General features: G+C 42.9%; 1 protein-coding gene across 2 annotated transcripts in view; it reads right to left on the bottom strand.

The window, feature by feature from the left end:
• Nucleotides 1-23,119, bottom strand: part of XPO4 (exportin 4) — an 81,023-nt gene extending 57,904 nt beyond the window's left edge. For both annotated transcript variants that reach the window (XM_069883467.1, XM_069883468.1), the window contains exon 1: nucleotides 22,917-23,119. In XM_069883467.1, the coding sequence (XP_069739568.1) occupies nucleotides 22,917-22,988 (72 nt within the window). In that variant the 5' untranslated portion in view covers nucleotides 22,989-23,119. The remainder of the gene's footprint in view (nucleotides 1-22,916) is intronic.
• Nucleotides 23,120-23,787: the final 668 nt, after the last annotated feature.

Raw genomic sequence — 23,787 nt, 5'->3', positions numbered from 1 at the left:
TTTTAGGTAGTTGCAGAGAGCACTAAGGTTGCCCCCTCAGCCTCCTCTGCTCCAGACCATACAGCTCCAATCCCCTCAGCCAGTCCTCATAACCCTGTGCTCCAGACCCTTCTCCAGCTCCAGCAGCTCATGTCCTTCTTGGCCCAAGAGGCCCAAAACTGAGCTCAGGATTTGAGGTGCAACCTCACCAGTGCCACACAGAGGGGCACAATCCCTTCCCTACTCCTGCTGGCCACACTGTTCCTGATACAAGCCAAGATACTGCCAGCAATTTTAAACTTGTAAAGAAGCTGCCTTACTGATTCTTCTGGGATAAAACCTCAATTCTCCTGCACACAGCCAGCCATCAGCAGGAGCCGTTGCCAACCTCCCCTGCTTTCTGCAGCCTGAAGGACAGTGCTTCTCTTTGTGGACTCTAACAGAGACAGCTGCACTGAACGTCAGAAGGCTATCTGGAGCAGGTTATCAAAAATGCAAGAATGCAGCAACAAACTGACAGGTACTTCAGCCAGTGCTATCGCAAATAAACCGAATCTACCAAACAAAAACAGCAGTCTCCGCTTTTTACCCCACTGTATGAGCAAGCAGTTCTGCAAATGCACAGAGCACCAGATGGGAGACGTAACCACCAAAAAGCATCCCACCAAAGGCAAGTTATTTCCATCTGGATCAGTCTCCCAGCCTGGCTGACCTTATGCCAGCACAGAAATCTGTGCCAGCACAGTACAGGACATAACAGCTGGCTAGAAGTTGCTTTTTTTAGCATCGATTACCATTTTACAAAGTGCCTTTTATCTACAGCCTCTGTTGCTGTGCAATGCCATAGGGATACTCTGAAGTCTCAAGGAACACAGAGCTTTGTTCAATGAAATTTTATGAGAATTAGGAATCTAATTTCTTGAGCCAAATGACTTTAATAACTCTCTGATACAAAAAGGTGAGATCCCACTCCTCTCCTGCTCTCACCTGCACAGTCTTGTCATCTCCTTGCATTACCTCGTCTATCAACTAGGCCATCAAAATAAGTGGGGGGGAGAAGGGTGCACAAGGGCAATCAACACTTAGGTTACTTCAAAAAGCATCAAGAAGCGAGGCAAGTGCCAGACCCAGTTGGGCAATGGGGAGAAAAGGAGTGGAGTGACACTGCTCTTTCAGCAGTTCTGACCTTGCAGCTCTCAACTCAGCAGTCCTGCAAAGCCTCACTAATTACAGCCAAGTTAGAAGAAATCCTTCTAACTAAGGAAGTGATTTAAGCGACAAAGAGTAATATTTTACAAGTCTGGGGTAATTTCTATTCACATTCTTAGAGTAAGAAGAGCAAATGAAGGCCTACCTGATCTTGAACTGATTTTGCATTAACAAAGCATATCTGAGTTTGTCATACAGAAATTATTACTATTTTCAGTGTTCTGTAATATTTATGAGCACTTTAAGCGTCAGCAGCAGCAAATTATGGCCCTATTAAAAAAGGACAGAATTAAAGTTTTATGGAAAACATCCCCTTATGCTTACAATAACTAGAAAAATGACTATGACTCCACATTATTATCCCTTCTACTTCTCTGAAGTCTGATTACAGGTGACTTTCAGCACCTTCGAAAGTCGTACTGCACATCATATTCTTGCATTAAAGTCAAATTTAATTAAATAATACATTACACACTTAAGACTCTCAAAACTGTTCAGAACAGACAAGTGCAACAGGTAAGTTTTAACCCATACTTTGAAGCCACCAGAGGGAGCTTATAGCTCACAGCCTGCTGCATTCAAATGGCAGTTTTCTGTACACCACAAGTAAAATCCAGCTAATTTAAGGCTTTAAAGGAAAGCCCAATATACATATTCTGTGTATAAATTTCACATTACGAGAACACTGGTTTAAGTGAGCCCAAGAGCCCTGGAAGCCGATGTCCAGCATCCCCTCAGCACAATATGGTTAGAACCATACCTCAAGTACTCATCACACTTGGAAGGTCCCCTCAAAATACATACATGTTTTCTGTTTTCTTTCCAATTGTCTCCTTCAAACTCTATCATCCAGCTTACGGGGAATTAAATACCAGCGTGGTAACGACCAGACTCCTTCAGCATGTTGAAACTATTCCCAGCTATACTGCTCTCCTTTCTGTACCGCCTGACGTTACCACTAACACCCATTTGGTCTCTGTTTTGTCTTACAAGTTACCTATAAAAAAACTCTCCAGGACAAGGATCAACTTTCTAGTTTTAGCATAGCAAGATACTGCCCAACAAGTACAGAGATCCTATATAACACCGTATTATAAATAAAATCACACCCCTTCAGCTACCAAGGCTGCGTGGATACAGAACAGGAAGAGCAGCAGACGTCTACCGATCAGATCCAGCAGGACCACTGACTCAAACAATGATTATTCACACAAGAGAGAGAAACCAAAAAAAGACAGGACTGAAAACTCTCTGCCAGACGTGTATTAATAATTTCAGGACCACTAAACATATCTTAAAACCTGCACAACTAATAAGAGTAGTGCAATTCCTTCCCATTCATGTCAACCGGTTTATAACAAAAAAACCCAACATGGATTATTCTACTTCAGTATGTGCTGCTACCACTAGCTTGAACAAAACAAAACAGAGAGAAAAATATAGGTAGGGTATTTGGTGACAAAATTGCAACACAGCCAATACGCACAAGTTAGAAGACGTAAATCCAGAAATAGAAATTACATGCTTTCTCTGTGTGGTTGTGGAAAGAAAAAAAATAAAAAAAAATCTTTACTGTGGTTTTCCTGCTCAAGGAAAAAAGCACGGGAAAGCCAAGTTCTTTGCTTCCCTTCTCACTCCTCTTAGACAAACACAAATAATTGTGATGAGTCTGCGAAGTCATAAGTAGAAAACACCTTTAACACCTCACAGTCAAAAAAGAGAACTGGAGGTGGGGAAGAAAAAGAGATAGAGGTTAAGGTTCACATTATAGTAAATACAGGACTGAGTCCTCAGCAGTCAGCACCTTTCTAATATTTTGGGACACAGGTAGACAGGTGCAGTTTGAAGGAACATGTTGGCACAGGTCAGACAAAAAACCTGTCCAAATCACAGGTACAAACACCTTTTTCTGGTGCAGTGTGAGCAGGCTCCAAATTTATGAAGACTGAATCCAGAGGGAATGACGACAGCTCCTTCTGTACATAAAGATCAGTTCTGTCAAGAACACCTCAGACACAGGCAAGCCTTTCAAAAGTTGGACAGTAATCTTCAGCAGTAGGAAACGAGATAGATCAGGCTCTTATATCCTTGATTAGACTGTCAATAATTTCCTTTCTAACTCACATATTACCTTACATTTGATTTTTCACTTTTTGTACATTAAAAAACTTAATAAAATCAGATCACTCGCAGGAGATAACCTCTCTCACAGGTGTTACAGCAACAAGACAAGCATTTTGGAAGGAAAAACTGTCGTATAAAACTAATCAAGTCAGGTTTTTCCTTCCTTGACTTATTCGACCAGATATGTTTAGGTTTTTTGTAAATTAATTTCCATGCAATGACTTTTTCTTTCCAGACTTAATTTGGATAAAAACAAAACCCCAGCTTTCCATCAGAAACTGAACTTTCTCCTCAATGAGTTCGAGAACAGCACACCCCCCTTACATCCTCCTTCTCCCCACTATGAGAATGTTATGAGAAACACTATTGCAGACAAAACTCCAGCTCCCTTCTCCCTGCTAACAAAATAGAGGGTGCCCCAACATTGTTTGTAACAACCACCTCTACCTCTGGCACTCTTGGTATAGATAAACCACTGATCTGAAAAATGCAGAAGTAAAACACTCAACAAATTAACAATATTAAACCCTCCAAACAGCACCGGGTACCCGACAGCCACAGGAGTACTGGCAGGTTTTTAACTTCCCATTCTTACTGCCTGCAATCAGTGGGCAGATAAAGAGTACCTGATAGAGCAGCACCGTTCCATTTCCTAAGCTTAGATAGCACCACTTATTTTTTTCCCCCCTCTCCAAAATACCCCAACTTTGTTTCTTCCTTATAGGACACAGATATCTCATTTCTAACTTTGATCTTCTCTTCTGCTCCTCCCTTGATGGCACAGCCACTTAAATAGAATCATATTATTCATTGATGCTACAAGGACAGCACAACTGGGGATGATTAAAAAGGCAAAAAAATCTGGCATAATTTACTTCAGCAGAAACTAATTACACAAGCAGATACTCAAAATAATTTAAAATGTCAATTCATAATGAACACTCAGAACATAAAAGAAGTAGGCATGAGAAAGGGTTAGAGCAACTGTCATTTGGAAAATACATAGATGACTAGGAAACACCTGGTAAAAGTACAGGTGGAAAAAAATAAGGAGCCTGGGGGCTTTGTTCTATTTTAAATAGAAGTATCAAGATGCAGATAGAGTTGGAAGCTATGCATACATATACAGAACCACATGCTTAGTACAAGAATTTCCTACCTCTGTAACATATCTTTAAATATAATTATGATTTGTCATGATGGAGAGTGCTGAGAAATGATGGTAAGAGACATGAGAAAGGTAGCAAATGGGTTCCCAGTAAATGTTAGGTACCCTCTTCATAAGCCTGAAGTTGAAAACATCATGTATTTACTAACACCAGGCTGAAGAAGTAACATCACCTCTACATTTGAGGTAGCATCTGTTTATTTCTGGAAACATTGTTTTTAAAATAAGTATCAAATTCTCCCCTGATTCTGTTCTAGCAGTTTCATGTTGATCACCATAGACCTACAAAACCCAACATTTTTCAGTCACGCATTAGAAGTGACATCAATTTTTAAATTATTTTTGATGCCTGAGAATATTACTTATCAGTCACTTGTGGACAGTGACAGTATCCCAAAATTAACAACTTCTAACATTGAAGTAACAACTTTATTATTAAAATCAATAACTGAACAGAAGTATAGATTGAATAGATGCATAGATGAATAGGTTCATACTGAAGGATGAATTAGTTAACCGGTTTGTGCTGTTATGTCCTCAACACACGCTAAGAAAAATCCTGCCCATGATCTTGTATAAAATAATTAAGGATGGGATAAGCAGCGCTTCATTTCTTGCAGACAGAAAAGTCTGCTAGGGACAAATTCTGATTTTTCACACACTTTTGATATGGCAAGATAGCACTGAATACAACTGAATTCAGTGACTTCCTATAATTTCACGGAGGGAAATCTGCAAATCATCATGTCACAAAACAGTCACATACTCCTCCAGACTTTGCTGCTTAAGAGAACACAGAGAAAGTGCACTGAAATGTTTTAAGCTGACACCCACAGTATTTCCACCTACAAAATAGGTAGGTCCCCTAAGAACAGTACAGCCTAAACATTAGTAGGATTATGGAAAGGAAAAAAAAAGATCAAATTGCTTGTACCTGCTACAACTAAAGCCAAGAAGGAACTTCCTGGCCAAAGTCAGTGTTTATGTCTGCAAGTAAAGAACATCATAAACGTGACAAGGATAGAAATGAAGATCTGAGATTTGTACTTAAGTGTGACTTCATAAAATTCACCACAAACTCTCCAAATCGGAGTGTTGGCCCCTCACCACAAGAAGGATGTAGAGGCTCTGGAGTGAGTCCAGAGAAAAGCAATGAAGCTGCTGAAGGGGCTGGAGAACAGGCCTTAAGAGGAACAGCTGAGAGAGCTAGGGGTGTTTAGCCTGGAGAAGAGGAGGCTGAGGGGAGACCTCATTGCTCTCTACAACTACCTGAAAGGAGGTTGTGGAGAGGAGGGTGCTGGCCTCTTCTCCCAAGTGACAGGGGACAGGACAAGAGGGAATGGCCTCAAGCTCCGCCAGGGGAGGTTCAGGATGAACATTATGAAAACAATTCTTTACAGAAAGGGTCATTGGGCACTGGAACAGGCTGCCCAGGGAGGTGGTTGAGTCACTTTCCCTGGAGGTGTTTAAGGGATGGGTGGACGAGGTGCTGAGGGGCACGGTTTAGTGTTTGATAGGAATGGTTGGACTCAATGATCCTGTGGGTCTTTTCCAAGCTGGTGATTCTATGATTCTATGAAATTAAGCTTCCTCAAACTCGTAGAGGAAGCTTGCCCTTCCTGCAGCCAAAATCAAGCTGTTCCCAGACTCTGATCTGTGGGCTGCCGTCAGCTTATGAAAAACCAATTGAACACACAAGTTGTTCTTCTGAATGTTGTCTGGATTCTGTGCTAGAGAGCTTGGAAGCCTAGCAGAGACAAGAATAAGAAACTGAATCTCTATCAATACACAAGAATAAGCAAACCCCCTCACAGACTGCAACAGCACTGCTGGGTCTGGACCTCACTGGCAGCCACCATCAGGCAAGATACGCTCAGAGAAGTGAGGGAAGAAAGGACGCCCAGATGGCTCAGCACCATGTCCCAGCAGGCAAGGAAGTTAAGTAATACTGAGGCATATGTAAAGAAGACAGATCATGAGTGAAAATCAGAAGCATTTGCAGGGGAACGCCGTGTGATAGCAATAACTTAGGTGAGGAGAATGGGCAAAAATAGAAGGAGAAAGATAAAAGGCAAGAGGGGAATAAAAATAATCAAACACCATGGCAAGCAATAATATTTAGTTAGTGTACATACTGCGTTTAGGACAGCTAAATAAGTTACTTCACCCATATAATCAACTGCTACAGCTGCAATATAGCTAAATAATCAAAAGCCATGAAAATTTAACTTACTGAGCTCTTCTACCATGATGCTCAAAACCACCAAGAGATTTCTGTATCTTAAACAAAAAAAACCACCAAAAATCCTTAAGAGAATAACTCCCCAGCACAGATCTGCTACATAGACAAGTTATACAAAAGAATCAGAACCCCAGAATAAAGAGATTCCAAGTTCAACTCTACCAAAGTCATATCAAGCAATATTCCCCAAGACTGCATTACCCTGTGACTTTGGTGGAGTAGAGTCATAAAGAGCTTTCATCCCAGTTTTACCAGAAGAATTTGAAATTTTAAATAAGCTTTTCCCTACAGCATATCACAGCATATTCAGTAACTGTCACTTGCATAATTAAAATAACTAATCAAAGAGATCTGATATGGGGGTCAGAGAACAGGATGATCAGACATGATTTTGTTCTCAGTGATTCACCTTACGTCTCTAGCAGACACCAATACCCAACAACACAGGGACGTCTGATCCACTCATGAAACAGATGCCACCAGCCAACAACTGAGGCTACTCAAAGATGCTCCGCTCTGCAGTGTTCAGCAACTCCTTCACAAGTGGATGAGATGTTCCTGCCTTGGTCATCAGGCCAGACAGTAGTTTAGACAACTGGTATGCACAGTAGATTCTGTTGCCCAACTCAGATATGTCATTACACGACTGGCAGAAACTCAAGTAATAGCTAAGTTACTACAGAAAACCTAGCTAGTGTAATAAACTATTCTAACTGTGTTCTAAATATTTCCTTTGCACTTGCTTTTTGAAATAATAATTTAAATTACAGCAGTAAGTCATCTTCCAACTTAAAAGATATCAAAAATTATTTCTGAAGATAAGTAGGAAAGATGCAGTAGATGGCTTCTGATCAGAACTGTAACAGAGACAACAGGTGGAAATTAAGACTTTCTGAACAAGAACTTAGTTTTTTTTTAAAAAAAAAAAGTGGTTATGATTTGTATTGTTTAAATCCCAAAGTGCCCAGTATTTTTTTGGTACATATTTGGAACAAAAGCGTGACTGCTGGAAGAATTACCTCCTGCACACCTACCCACTCATGTCTTGCTTTCCTGCAAAGACTTAACAATAGCGGGGGAGGAAAGGACTTTTTTCATATCAGAGTTTGCTTTGCATTTTGGAGCTGAACTATTTTAAAATGTCTTTTGCAAGTAAAACAAGCGATAAATCATTGTTTGCGATAAGAACTATTCTCAGGTTTGAAATGGTTTTATATAAGATACTCTACACATTAATTTGCTAGAGAGCCAAAGGAAATCACTACCATTGACATCAAAATGTTTTTAGAGATAAAACTTCCTCTCCAAGATAAGCAACAAAAACCACCGAGGTTTTACTTCTCTACTAACAATTTGCCAGGTTCTCCACTAAAACTGTCATTCATTTATGTTCACAACACACTTCAGATACAGATTTGTGGTAGGGAGTCTGCAAAGGAACTGCCCTCAATGCATGAGGGCACTGCTTCCACTGTTCAGGTCTGCTTCTCAGGGTTAAAACAGGTACCCAAGACCTGGTGCTTGAAGAAGATCAGGTTGGACTTGAAAGGCAAAAGAGAGGAATGTGGAGTGGAGTCTTTGTTCAAGGAAGCAGGACCCTAGAGGAGCAAGAGAAAAGAATCAAAGATAATGAAGGCATAGCCTTCAGCTAGCTGTGGTAGGACGCAGAGCAGCTACAGACATCATTTGTCCATGAATCTGTGTGTTCATTCATCCAACATCAGCTCTGACTGTTGTCAGTCTCCTCACAAGATTCATCTGGGACTTTCTCTTTTCTGACCACTGTGCACTTTGCTCAAGAAGAAAAAACACAAATTCAACTAACAGTTCATTGACTCACACCAATCTTCTGGAAGCATCAGGCAAACAGGATCAGCCCAGACTCCTTCCACTTCATGGAGGATTGCTCCAGCAGAATTTGGAAAAATTATTGAATTCTGCATATCTCGAGAGTTACAAGTTTAAACTTGTCAGTGCTAGACCAAACTCACAGAGCCCACATCCAGCAATCACGATAGCAGCACCACATTTATCACAGACCTTACATACACAATGATCAAGATCTAGCTTTCTTTTTAAATCTTAATGTTTCTTTATAACCCCACGGTCAAGAAAACGTTTCAAATTGGTTCCAAGAAAAATCAGTGTGAACTTTAATAGTCTTTCACTATTCAGGCAATGAAAACAAGGATACAGCGTAACACTTAAATAGCTATAAAGCACACACACAATTTTCTGTTACCATTTCCCCTGTAACTGCAGTTAGAACACGGGTCTACGCACACTGACAAGTGATAAATCTCAGAAATGTTCTGTAAAGGATATTTAGCCTACAGTAGTCTGGCTGTGAATAGCTAGAGGATGAATGCTGACATGTTACAGTTCAGACCCTTAAATAAGAAATTGTTCATTTCTTAATTTCCTCATTCACTGTTCTAATGTTTCAAAGAACAAGCAAGGTCTGACAGGTAGTTCTGTTTAGTAAAGTAATTTCTGTAAAACATCAAGCCGACAGCAATGGGCAAATCCACACACAATCCCTTAAAGTCAGCAAGACTCTACAGCACAACAAGAAGTCAACTTACAAAGACCAGAGAAAGCTCAGGCAAGCCAGAACAAGTGCAAATCAATACAGAGAAGAGGGTCGAAGATAAGAAAAACATCATAACTACATAGAACAGTTATGGAAAACCTCATTGCTCAAAATATTTTTAAACAATTCAATGGTAACAAATCTGCTTGCTTTGACTTAGGCAGGAATGAAACATCACTACTACAGTATCACAGAAACACTAAAAATATACATTACTAAAAGATACAAAAAGTCACAAAGTGCCCTTACAACAACTGCATTTGCCCTACCCTCCAGTCCTGCTCTCCTGCTTCCTTCCTCTGACCATCTTCTGGAGCTGGAGTGAACTTGGTCTCCACACCTTGCAGCAAAGAGGAGCGTGGTCAGTGGACATGAACCAAACTTTCCCCTCAGCTCCTACCAACTGCAAAGGCTTCTCTCTTGCCTGCCACAAGGAGGCATGGAAGATAAATGGGTCTGAAGTTCAATCCCTCGATCTTTTACCCTAAAGCATAGGAAGGAAGGCATCAACGTATCCCGCAGCCTCCACTGCAGGGTGGACTGTTCCCTTAACAAGTCCTGGTTCTCCACCAAGAGATAGGACCCTAGCCCATCCACAGCCTCTGAAATCTCATTTGCAACTGGATCACAAGAGTTGAGTAGTTAATGTCTTTACTGTCCGTTTCTGCATCTATGACATGGTATAGGCACAGCCTAACATAAAAAAAGCCTGGACTGTAACAGTGAATTTCAAATCAAAAGTTTTAAATCAAGAAACTGTAGCCACTCTTCTACCAGACACCAGATGAAAATAATGCTGGGCATGACCACAGTCATTTTCCAAAGCTCAGAAGTTGAGACGCAGGTGACATCTAACCTATCACTATACATCAGCTACAGTCAGCAACTGCTCTCCTAGTGCAAGAAAAAAATTAATATTGTCTCTATATAAAGAAGTGTCTTGTATCTATTTTGTCCTCTTGTCCAATTTCAAAATATACTTGCTGAAAGAACAGACACAACCACCCATTGTTGCAGGGGTGGCATTATTTTTACTTACCTGCTGCTTTCTACAGCAAGGATGTACAGATGGAGCAGGACGTATCATAGAATCGTAGAATGGTTTGGGTTGGCACGGATCTTAAAGATCATCCAGTTCCAATGCCCCTGCCATGGGCAGGGACACCTTCCACTGGATCAGGATGCTGGAAAGCCTCATCCAACCTGGCCTTGAACATCTCCAGGGATGGGACAGCCACAGCTTCTCTGGACAACCTGTTCCAGGGCCTCATGAGCCTCACATGAAAAAATTTCTTCCTAATATCTCATCTAAATCTCCTCTCTTTCAGCTTAAAGCTGTTCCCCTTCATTCTATCCCTCCCCAGCTTTCCTGTAGGTCCCCTTTAAGTACTGGAAGGCTGCTAGAAGGTGTCCCCAGAGCTTTCTCTTCTCTAGGCTAAACAAGCCCAACCCTCTCAGCCTGTCACGACCACAAGAGTAGCAGGATATGGGTAAGCTCCAATCTGCCTCACCCACATGCCACCAACAGAAAAGTTAAGTCATCACTCTATGAAGGATTTAAACTGAGGCAGTGATGCATTTTGGTTTAAGAGATTTAGGCTCAGCCTCCTATCATGAAACATCCCTTGCCTCCAAACTAATGAAGAAAAGCTGGCACAGAGGGCAGCCAGCTTCCCTGCCAAAATTCACCTTTTAGCACTTTCTCCTCCATCAATCTTGCTAAAATTCCAAAACTATTTTGTTCCATCATAATTATTTAGGAGGACTTGATTAAAAGTGAGAAAAGGAGGGTTTGGAATGGAAAACTCCTTTGGCTTAGTGTACTTTCAGCAGTAAGTGCAGCCTAAACCATCTATCTATATTAATGACTTAACTGTTAGGGCATTAATGGAAACTTACAGGCAGACACAAGTAAAATACACACAAAAGACAATGCCTGAACCATATAAGCAAACAGAAATGCAGCTACAGAGGCAAGAAATCAAGGTTTAGCAACAACAGAGCAACAGAACAGAGGCCAGAGGAGGAAACTCATCACCTAAGCCAGCCTGGAGGATATAGAAGCCAAAAGAAATGTGAAAAAGAAAGCGGTTTAGTGAAGTGAATAACTTCTTTCACTCAAAACCAAGAAAAATACTGGACTTTTCACTGAACACCTAGAAAAACATCCTTTCCCTAACATTTTGCCCATTCCTGGGAAATGGCAAAAGTTATCTAGAATTACACACACTCGAGAAGGTCGCATGTAATTTACTTTTAACCTGTTTTGCTAATGTGTTTGGCTCTTGCCGATAGATACAGCCTGAACCACATTACCAAAGTTACATCTTTGTGTTCATCCTCCAGTATACAAAGGAGCAGACAAACGATACATATTTGAGATACTCTTGTACAATGTATTTCTTTACCAAGATTTTTTTTTTTTTTTTTTATTACAGATAAACACATTTTGGGGATTTGTTTAGAAGAGACAATTTTTAAGACTCCCTTAAAGTCGGGTGCCTGCGTTCACTCTAAGAACCTGCATAAATTAGCAAAGTCTCAAGCTCTAAACAGTCACAGGCTCCACGTACTTGCTGAAAAATTACTGCAAAGAAATATGGTCATAAGTCTATATTTTATTCTTAGTGCTCTTAGAAGGAATGTTATTGTAAAAGGAACAGGAGAATAGCTCCAGAAACAACATTGCCATTTCTCTCAATATTAGAATTTAATATTTATGTATTCCCTGCTAAACAATTCATTATCCCAAAGCTACCCAACATCTGTTCTTAATCCTACTTAAAGCAACCTCAGAAAATAAAGGCTTTACAGCTAAGCCTCCCTAATTCTCTCAGGAAGAAGCACGTTTGGGTTTTGGGTTGGGCTTCTGTTGTTGATAGGTAAGAAAAGTGCTATTCACATCTTCTTCACTAGAGAGAAGCGTATGTGTTTTGGAAACCTATTCAGACATTTTCTCAATAAAGATGCAAGACTTCATCTGTCTGGAAAGCTACCTGAAAAGCCTGGTTGATAGAAAAGTCAAATTACAGAAACATTATAAGCAAAGCAAATAGCAGAAGGCAGTAACTGAGATGACAGAGCCGGGTTACATGTGAATGGCTAATATCTTAATGAAAAAAAATCCCAAACCCGAACTATGATCAGTGCAGAAAACACGCAAATATGTTTGCATGCAAGATCACACAAGATTCCCCTCCCCAGCCCTGTTGAAATCGGGATATAGAGCCGGTCTCCCATTTGGTGATCTGCAACTATTAAACATCCACATATAGATATAGATGCCATGCAGGAGTCCTCATGAAATCTGCCAGCGACAAGTGTGTAAAACACAGCTTTAAGATGAGGGGCGTAACACAAAAAGCAGCTAACTGAGCCGTAAGGTGAAACCCACAGCAGGCAGGGCACACCAGTGCCAGAGATGCCCAAGTAAACACATGGCAAGACAAAGAAAGAACTGACTGAAAGGTCCATGTGATGCCAAGACCATGAATACAAGCCCAAGCTGCGGGGGACCAAGTTTGGGGAAGTTCATTCCAAAATCCTGAGGATTACCTGCTTGCAAAGCAGACACAAATCAGCAAAAAGAGAAGAGGACCCTGCCCATGCCCAAGGCAGAGAAGCTATTCATGTAGATCCTGGACCAGAGATGACCCAAGATCGATGATGCTTCCCTCACATCCCCAACATGGGAACCCTTCCCTGTTCCCAGGCAGGCAGTGCATGGAGACGGGGCTTCTTTTCTGCTGCCGCGCGACAAAGGTGGCAGTTCTGCAGTGATTCATCAAGGAGTGCATAAACGAGCCAGTGTGGTTTGTGTTTGTACAATTGTTTCTGCTGTTGTGTTAGCTTTGCACATCATCACTAAAGCCACAAACAACAATAGCTGGTATATTGCTTTTTTAGTAAGAAAGGATGGCAAAACTCAGTGTTGGTTGTCATCCATTTGCACCACTGATCTCTGTACAAACCGATGCTGAAGTCTGAGCCATAGATGCCCTGTGGCACAGGCCAAGGCACCAGCTTCTGGAGTACTCCCACCTACAGGATTTTCAGACTGTGTTAACGATGCTGCAACCTGTTTTGTGAATCCTATGAACTGTCTCTGCCCTCCTTCACCTGTTGTTGGAACAAAATCCACAGTGGCTAGAATATTTACTTGTAATGCGAGAGCTGAATTCAAGGTTTTTCTAAAGCATCCTAGGGAATCAATTGAACACAGCTCAACCTCCCATTAGTATCTTAAAAGCCATCAAGTTACCCACTCCTGAAAAACTGGAAATATAAAGTCAAGGAATATACCACCCACTCCAGCACAGTCTTAATGCCGTACTACAGCAACACCCCTCAAAATGTCAGCACTCTAAGCATTACAGTCTACTCTTACCAGGAAAATGGTTCTTCAGCGAAGTACACAAAAAGACAAGGGTCATGGAACTTTTCTGCAGCTCTTCCTAATTTCAAAACAGTCATGAAGGATGCTAGGACTGTTCTCTTCCTTTGTCACAACAGGATCCCGGTCTAAGTTAAGAGAAGCGAACACGGTCTGTCTCTCCAGAACCCCCAAGTGTGTGGGTCCCAGAAAGGCAATGCAGTGGCAGAATTCCTTCTCTCCTTCCAACCACGCCAATGCCTTTCCAGTCCTAGACACACATCTTTAATATTATCTCATGCCAGCTTTGGCAACTGGCAGGTCCTTCTGTAAGCCAGTCCAGCTCACTAGCAGATAATCAATCCATCAAAAGGAAAAGTAACCATTTTCTTCAGCAACTCACTACTAGGCTGGTTTCGGCTTCTGTGAAAACGTAGCCTGTGTCTGTCTTATGCTTACAAGCCTAGAACCAGAGAAGTTTGTCACCTTGGCCAAGTCTTTGGAAATCCCATGGACCACCATCATAAACAGTTAAAATTCCATGGCAAAACACCTTAACGCACATCACTGATTTCACAGCCACAACTTAAATAAACAAAACCTTCAAGAGACCCTGGCATAAGGCTTATTTCCAACACCACTACAGCTGTGACTAGCAATCTGCACCTAACAGCTGGACTGCATGAGGATAAAAACTGAAATTCAATATTTTTGCACAAAACATGTATCTTTAGCCTTTCTTCATATTCACTTTCATAGTTCTTTAAGTTTTGAATTTGGTAGGCACCATTAAACCATTTATCTGACTTCTAGAATAACAAAAGCAATAAAACTTCATTCACTTGCTCCTATATTAATCAAAATAACTTCAAGTGTATTTTCACTTTAAAAAAACCAAAATCAGTCTTGATCTGAATATAAAGATACCTATATCCTCTACTTCCTAGGTGGTTTGAGAGCATAATTTAACCAAACTTATTTTAGGAACATAGGCAAGCTTTTTCATCAAGTAAAAATAACCAGTTTTTTTAAAAAAATAAATTTAAATTTATAAAAATTAAAAATTTTTAAAAAAACAACTTTTCCTCTTGCATTCATTTAACAATCGAGTTTACCACGCAACCACTCAGGCAGGCGTGCTGCCTCTCTGTACGGCTGCACTCATCATTGAGTCTCAAGCAGGAAAGTTTGGTGCTCTCCTTTTTGCCAGGCAGGGCAGGGAAGGAATATTAAAAATACATTATTTAAAAATACAGCCTCCTGCCAGCTTTCCTCCATTTCTTAGACTCCTTATTCTAACAACTACTTCCTATTCAACAGGATTTTTAAGGTAGACTTTAGAAGAATGAAAAAGAACTGAAGACCCACATCAAGATCTCCTACAACTCAGACCTGACACCCTCTCTGCTACACTGCATCTCCCAGTACATATGTGATTTTATGCCACTCAAACCCCACTATGCATCAAATTTCCTTCAAACGTTACCACATCCCCTTTACCAAGTCAGTGCCTCAACACAGGCATCAGTTCCACTTTCTTTTGTTCTGTGGAGGCCAAGGAAACCTGGAAAGCAGGAAAGGAAATAGATACAAAGAATACATTTTCCCTTAATAAACCAGAAAAGGACATGATCATCAAAATCCAGAATTCCACCCCTACAGCAAGCCAGGACATAGAAGTGGAGATCTTATGTATATCTAATCCAGACAAACTTTTCAGTATCCAAACAGTGTCAGAAATTTATAAAAAGGAATATTACTTAGCTGCCTGTGACAGCATCAGCTCAACCTAATAATCAAGAGGATTTCTTCCACCCTTCCATATGGAAAGCTGTTAATTAACTAATGAACACAGATTAGCATAATGATAAGACTCTTAGGAAGCAGGTTAAATTGAAGACAGCAGTAGGTAGTGTCTGAAGAATCATCCAGATGGAGTTACGGACTAATGAAGCTCCCCAGTGGACAAATGTAGGAGCAGACACACAGTACTTTCATTGGCAACTCAGAATGAAGTATAGAAATATGTCAGCACAACAGTGATATGTCAAATGAGCATGAAACATCATCTCCATTCAAAGATGAATATTCCCTTTGTGAAACAATCCGGGGAAATAAACCCTAAGCATAAAGAATCCAATTTCACTAGATTTTTGTTTCACCAGATGTTACATTTGCTGTTCAAAGATATCAGAATCTGTATCAATTTTCATATTTCTATTCTCAACTCCTCACCCTTAGCACCACGTGGCTTTGGGAATGCTCCATGCACATTTGTTCTCAGCTCCCAGGTAAGTTTCATTAGCATGCTGCGTACTGCACATACTTATCTCCCAAGCTGTAATCTGAACTGCGTGCCTGTAAAATGCACCAACCATACCAACTCTTAATCAAAAGGAGGAAGAACGATATATACACACTACGGACTCTAAGGAACCTAGCACTGCTCCGGAAAAAGATCTGGACTGCTTGGGCATAGTCCTCTGGAAACATCACCTTGCTGCTTGGAAGTAATAAAGAGAAGCACAGTGTTAAGTATTATTATAAAAGGAATACAGAATAACACCAAAAATGTATAACTATCTAAAAGCCTCATGTATCCATATTAGAAAAAAATACAGTTCTTGTTAGTCCACTTCAAAGATGGTTACACAAATCTAAAAAGCTACAGAGAAATACAGGGATGATTAGATGCACAGGTTACCTCCCACACGAAAAACTACCCAAACCCTTCAGTTTAGCTAACAGATAATTGCAGGATGCACTATGATAGAGACATATAAAAATCACAAAGGATACAACAGGAAAAGAAGAATCAGAACAAGGATCGGATATTTCTCATAACTCAAGAACGAATGAAACAATCAAACAGCACGCTTCTCTCAAATAACAATGTAGATTGTTTTTCCCAAAACACCCGTGAAACTCATTACTACCAGACAAGCACAGTATAAACACTAAGAAAATATAAATGCATCCCAGAAACAACTGGACAGATTCATGGAAGAAAAGTTGATCAACAATCATTAAACACAACAACGCTACCTGTAGCTCTTCAAATTGTTAATTCAAATAAGGTAAATTGTATAGTAGTGAAAGGATTATCCTTATTTTAGATCCTCTCTCTAAAGCAGCAGTTAAGAGGCCATCACTGCAAACAGAACTCAGCTGGGCAGATGTTTGGTCTAACTGAGCCATACTATAGCACACATCCAGCTTGTTTTGCTGGGCAATGACTTGGAGGACTTAAAAAAATCTTCTTAGTATTGGAATGATTTGTTTGTCTGACTTTTTCCAACAGGTAACCTGTCACAACAAAAATCAGAGCTAGTCCATCACTTTCTTTCACCCTCCCTTATTATTAGTCATGCTTCACAGTCTGAAGAAATGCCCCAAAACAAAAACAGGCTGCAATGAGAAACTGAACTTCCTCATGGAAGGATGATTGTCACAGTCCTGAACTCCAAGAAAGGCAGGTCAAAAAAGAGCCAACAGACAAATTGTCAGGGCAGAGGATATTAACAATTTGCTCTTGAATATTAAGGATACTAATGTGCTCCCCCATGGTTTTATTCCATAAGCTTATTTCAACACCTGAAAGAGAAATTTGTATGATCATTGTAGGACGATCCAACTTTAGCCTGAAATCTCCCTAAGAAGGGCAGGATAAGCCACAAACTAAGTAGTACCCCAAGAAGGTAGTAATGGGTACCCCAGCACCCCCAAAACAGACCGCAGTGAAAAGAGCACATTTACAAACTTTTAAAGACGGGAATTCTTCTGCAAAGACTCAACTGTTCTTGAACCCATTAACACTACAGAGACCCACACCATGTGAAATAGCTTAGGCCGACAAAGACCTCTCAACCTCACTTCACTCAAACCATCACCCAGAAGAGAACTCATTTCAGAGTTACATCAGGTTATTCAGGGCCTTGTTCAGTCCAGTTCTGAATATTTCTAAAGACATGAGATCCCACAGCCTCTTCAGGTAGCCTGCTCCACTGCCTTCACCAACCACACTTACTCTGATTTTTGGGTTGGCTTTTTTTCCCCCTTCTCTCCAGCTGGTATTTCCCTTTCCGGAACTGGTAACCTCCTGTCTTTCCTTGTGCACCTCTGAGAACAGTCTGACATTTCTAACATCAAGACAGTCTGAGTTAGCAAGTAAGTTGCACAGTGAAGGTATGTGTTAAACCTGAGCCAACCTGACAGCTCACCACTGCTAACATGGGCAGCTGAGCCTTGTACAAGTCCAACAATCTAATTTCAACCCCCTCGTGCTAGCTCTGCAACTTAAATGGCTGCACAGATAGCCAATTCATCTTGCTAACTTGACAGAAATCCATTCCCTTCTTTAATTCCTATGTCATCTCAGCAATATTAATATGTTCCGCACAGGGTCACAAGGGAGAAAGTGAAGCTGCAGGTAGGAAAAGAGCACCCCTTTTTGTAATGGGGCAGGGGGAACAAGCTACAACCTCTGAATTTAGACTTAAGTGTCACAGAATACTGTATGCTAAAAAATTTCAACCTGCTTTAAAAAACTCCTGCCAACAACTAAGCAGTCTTACACATGCATCCTACTTCATCCTCTCATCTACAGGATGGCACTTATGTTTCCTTCCTTGATAATACAACCTATGTCTTCTTTCATCCACGAAGACAGTTATTAGAACAGTGCTTAACCGATAGTAATTATATTCTGCATTAATTACCACCTGAGCAAAACAGAACATAATAGATAGGAACCATATACATTTAGTTAGGGGATGCCAAGCCAGATGGAAATTGTGGAGCATCAAATTCGTTTGGTTCATATAGATGCTTCACCAAGACAAAGTCACAGGTGAGAGGTGTATCAGCCTGTGGCACTGAATGACCACACAGCATTCCACGTTTTAAGTTACAGGGGACTATGGGAACCTTACTTCAAGTAAACACCGTTAGATTTCTTGGAAAGGAATTACACACCCAAAAAGCACATACATTTTAATATAGCATGTATTCTTCCACACTCACAAAGAAAAATGTTGTAGGAACAACATTCAAAGTCACACTTGGCAGCTAATGACAACTCAAGCTTTATCTTTTATAACAACTCTTCAAATTATACCAAATTTCAATCATTTTCCGAACTAAGCCTTTTGAACATGGGCCACCTAGAACCTGATGAAAGGTGTTATTGGTAACAAAGGAAAAGCATTTCTCTACAGCTGTAGAGGAGCTTGGTGTGAGAACAGATGGAATCTTCCCAGTTTTCATACACTGCATGCCATGGTTTGCCAAGGCCAGAAAGATCAGCAGTTTATGAAACCAGAACTAATGTAACTCTTATCCGACATATAATAAGTAGTTTTCCAGAGGAAAACCCAACTAATCCAGAGCAATTAAAAATTAAGAACTATGAAAATACTTATTAAAGACAGAGCACTCATGATAACCCGTACTTACCCTGAAGGTAAGTTAATTAAACACATTCAGGGGTGTTTGTTAGCATGTCTGAATTCCTCTAGTCTATTTTGTACCCAAGGCTCAGAATTTACTGCAGTTTGAAATCAAGACAAGTATCATATAAACCACCATTGCTCCCTGCTCCATTCTCAGATATGTTGCACCACCTTGGATGCTGCCCTAGCCAACCCCATTTTGCACGGACTACTACTGCCACAAGGAAACCTGGCTGAATCCCCCTGCCACTCCTCACCCAGTTAAAACTTGCTGACGTCTGTTGCCAGATCATCCACAGCTCTGCCCTATCCCATCGTCTCCAGAGCTGCTCCACTGCAAGGTGCCAGCCTCAACTCATGACCTCCGTGACCAGGTTCACCACCTTCCTCCAAGTCCTCAGATTTTTACATAATTACCTTTTCAAGTGACCCTATCAGTTTTCTTGATCAGTTCACATCTCCCAAGTACCACACACAGTTAGTTCTCGCCCTCATCCCCAAACAGGTATTTTACCAAACAGCGTAGTCCTCTGGCTAAATTAAGATCATCACCATCCAGGTGAAGTCCTGAAACATCACTTGGCCATTGTTTTTCCACAGTTGTTACTGCGAAAGAACAGGAGCAGAGCACATAACCCTTTCAGTCTCTGGGGTCTCACATTCACCTTTGTAAAGCAGTGTACATGCTGGATCTGCTCTTCTCTACTTCGTCACTCCAAAGATCAGATGATTTTTGAGAAGAAACACAACCGTTAATCCTAAGAAGTTGTCACAGCTCTTCTAGAGCTAACCCAGCTTAAAGTCTGAATCTGGCTATTTAGCCTCATAGACAGCTCCAGTAAATACCTGTTTTATGCAGCGTCCTCAGGAGAGCCATCTAACTAATTATTGTCAGTTCAATGTTGCCTATGAGACTTCCAAGAGCAGCATACAAAAGAAAAAAGAACAAGGAAAACCTAATGACCACAACAACTCAGCTTTCATACTGTCAGAGGCTAGCGAGACAGAGAGTGGAAATTCAACAGGATCCTAATAACCATATGCTTACAGACCTCAGATTTAGTTTTATCAGCAAGTTTAGCACCTATTCCTCACCAGAAACACAAACATTACCATGAAAGGCTTGCACCTATTCACTGTATTAATGTGTTTATTTGCTTAAACTTCAGACTGAGTCACATTTCCCCCAGTGGCAGAAGGAATAGACTAGGCAAACAACGACAACATGGGTAAGGTTTTCTAGTAAAAGATGCAAAACTTTGGAGATGCCACTCCAAGTGCTTTCAGTTAGATACCAAAAACTACCTAACTGGCAGCTTCCTCCCACATACGTGTTCCTCCTCATAAGAATATTTACTACGAATTTCCTCAGCACAGTCAAACACTTCTGGCAATTACAGCAATTGCATTATTTTTAGAACTAGATAGACATTATGAGATTGTCTATAATCTATGCAGTTACTTTTTGAGGGCACGCATGAATTAAAAGCAGTTCAAAGCTTAAAATGCATCACTTCGTATACCTTAAGCAGGTTTTTTTTCTAGAAGCACTAGTGCTAAGCTATCTACCTTTGTCTGGTAACACAGTCACAGTTTTTCAGGCTTTGATTTCACAAGGAGTAACACAGCAGTACTTGTATGAGGATGGCTGTGAGTAAAGCTAAAACAACTGCCTGTTGCTTTGTGATCAGGTCACTCCATGTACATCAAACTGCAATCATTCAGGCTGTGGCCATTGACTATTTTCAACAGCAGGTAAACTCTCCTACTATTTGCTTGGTTCTTTTGAAATCCCTCTAATATAAGGACAACTTTATTTCCGATGGAATTACATTTTGCTAAGATAAATTTTGTAGGGGAGGCTTTCAGCAACGCATTTTGAGAAGCTCTGCTCTGAGAGGGATGCAGGCCAACACACAGCTTCTCATGCAAAGGAGCAAAAAACCTTTCCAAGGATGCACAACCAGGATGTTTTAACACCTGCCTATTTAACAGTTACCACAGCCATTTAGCTCCATTGCAGTTCTGATCTTTGCCGTATAGACTCTCTTTTCCATGCAGTCATGGAAAAGAACACACAAGAAATTGGCATTCAGTGTGAACAGAGAACCAACAAAAAAAAGACCAGGGCAGCACTGTGAGCTTCCAGCTGCTCCTTGCTGCTCCACTGACAGGAAAACTCTGGAAGCATGCGGCACTCAGCCTGCAGTTCACGGTGCTGCCGAGGTGCTCCCCATGCTGCTGCCTGTGCCCACTGCTCACACGGGCCAGGAAGCTGTGTTAAAAATCCCTGGTTGCACATCCTTGGAGAAGTTTTGTGTTCCTTTGGATGAGAAGCTGCATATTGGCCTGCATCCTTCTTGGGTCATACTTGAAGAGCTTCTGGCCTGCATTCTGCTCGGGTCTTACCTGCAGAGCTTCTAAAAACATCCAGCTAAAAGCCTTCTCCGTAAAATTTATCTTTTCAAAACGTGATTCCAACAGAAACAAAGTTTGTAAGTTGTTATTATTAAAGGGATTTCAAAAGAACCAACCAAACAGTAGAATCTGCCTCATCACAGTTGTGATCTCTGCTGTACGGACTTAATTTTCCATGCGGTCATGGAAATCACTCTATGCAATCAGTCTAAGGTACCATGCAATCATGGAAAAGAACACACAAGCCATTCACACTCAGCACAAACAGTGAACTGATAAGAGCAGACCAGGACACCAAGCATCCCTTAACACTTTGCTGCTCCACTGAGAGGAAAACTCTGGAAGATGGTGGTGCTGCCCACACTGGGTGGGGGACCAGGCACCAAGCACGACCTCCCCCAAGACTTGTTCAACAGCAACTTAAGTCGAAAACAGTGGTACAGGGACTTGGGGGTGGGGGGACAGAACGGGAACACGGGCGAGGGGGAGCAGCTGGCACATGGAGAGAGCAGTGGGGCACACGTGGCTATGGAGGAAACCAGACAAGGATGCAGGAGGGAGAGAAGGAGGAGGGGGGAGACCGGCAGAGGGAGATGTGGGAGGAGGAGGAGGGGGGAGACCGGCGGGGGGGAATGGAGGAGGAGGGGGTGACTCACCAGGAAGAGGATGCAAGAAGAGGAGGGAGACCTGACAGTGGTGGGGATGTGGGAGGAAGAGATCCACGGTGGGGAGGGGGATGCAGGAGGAGGAGGAAGGGAAGACTCACCAGGAGGGGGATGTAGGGGGAGGAGGAGGGAGACCCAACAGGGGTGGGGATGCAGGAGAAGGAGGAGACCCACGGAGGAGGGGAGGGGAAGGAACGCAGGAGAAGGAGGAAGACTCAGTAGGAAAGAGGGAATGCAAGAGGAGGAGAAAGGGGATCCGACTGGGAGGGATGCAAGAGAAGGAGGAGGCAGGGGAGACCGGCGCGGGGGGATGCAGGAGGAGGAGCGGGGAGGCCTTGGTGGGAGGAAGCAGGAGGAGGAGGGAGAGACCAGCCGGGGGATGCGGGAGAGGGGGGAGGGGGCAACCCCCCGAGGGGGCAGGCATGCGGGAGGAGGAGGAGGGAGACCCACCGGGAGGGAAAGCCGGAGAAGGAAGAGAGGGGAGACCCACCGGGGCAAGGAGGGGACACGCAGGAGGAGGAGGGGGGGCAGGGGAGGAAAAGGGAGACCCACGGTGGGGGGTGGGGGATGCGGCAGGAGGAGGAGGGGGAGACCAGCCGGGGGATGCAGGAGGAGGCACGGACGTGGCGGCGGAGGCTCCGAGGATGCGGGGAGCGGAAGGGCGGGCGCGGGGGTCCCGGCGTCCGCCAGCCTCACCATCAGCACTTTGGCCGCGTTCTCGAGCTGCGCGATCACCTCGGGGGCCCCGGCCGCCGCCGCCGCCATCATGGTCTCTGTTCAATGACGCGCCATCCGCTGCATTCTGGGACGAGGCGGCCGCGCAGCCAATCGCGGGCCCGGCGCCGCTCGGCCCAGGGCGCGACGCGCGGGGAAGCGGCGCCTCCGCACGTGACCGGGAGCCCCGCCCCCCCGCCCGGCCACGTGATCGCCGGCCGCGCCCCCACGTGACCTCCGGCCGCACCACCCCCGCCGGCGCCACGTGACCGTCGGCACCGCCCCCGCCGCCACCACGCGGCCTTCGGGCCCGCCCGCTCCCCGCACCACGTGATCGACGGCACCGCCCCCGGCTGCGCCACGTGACCGCGGCCCCCGCCCCGCGCCGAAGCACGTGACCGGCAGCGGCGCCAAAAACCGGAATTGTCGGATCACAGAAGGTCTGAACCGCGGAGTTACGGAGTGTCGGAGTGATAGAAGGGCGGCGTCTCAGAACCAGAGTTAATTACAGAATCGTAGAATCACAGACTCTCTGAATGATGGAATCGCATCATCTCGTAATCAGAGAATCTCAGACTCACGGAACAGCTGAATGACAGAATTGTAGAATCTCATAGAATCACCAGGTTGGAAAAGACCCACTGGATCATCGAGTCCAACCATTCCTGTCAAACACCAAACCATGCCCCTCAGCACCTCGTCCACCCGTGCCTTAAACACCTCCAGGGAAGGTGACTCAACCACCTCCCTGGGCAGCCTGTTCCAGTGCCCAATGGCCCTTTCTGTGAAGAATTTTTTCCTAATGTTGAGCCTAAATCTCCCCTGGCGGAGCTTGAGGCCATTCCCTCTTGTC

The sequence above is a fragment of the Phaenicophaeus curvirostris genome, chromosome 1, assembly GCF_032191515.1.
Source record: "Phaenicophaeus curvirostris isolate KB17595 chromosome 1, BPBGC_Pcur_1.0, whole genome shotgun sequence".
Lineage (NCBI taxonomy): Eukaryota > Metazoa > Chordata > Aves > Cuculiformes > Cuculidae > Phaenicophaeus > Phaenicophaeus curvirostris.
The sequence above is the reverse complement of the archived record's forward strand: the minus strand, read 5'-3'. Positions and strand labels throughout refer to the sequence as shown.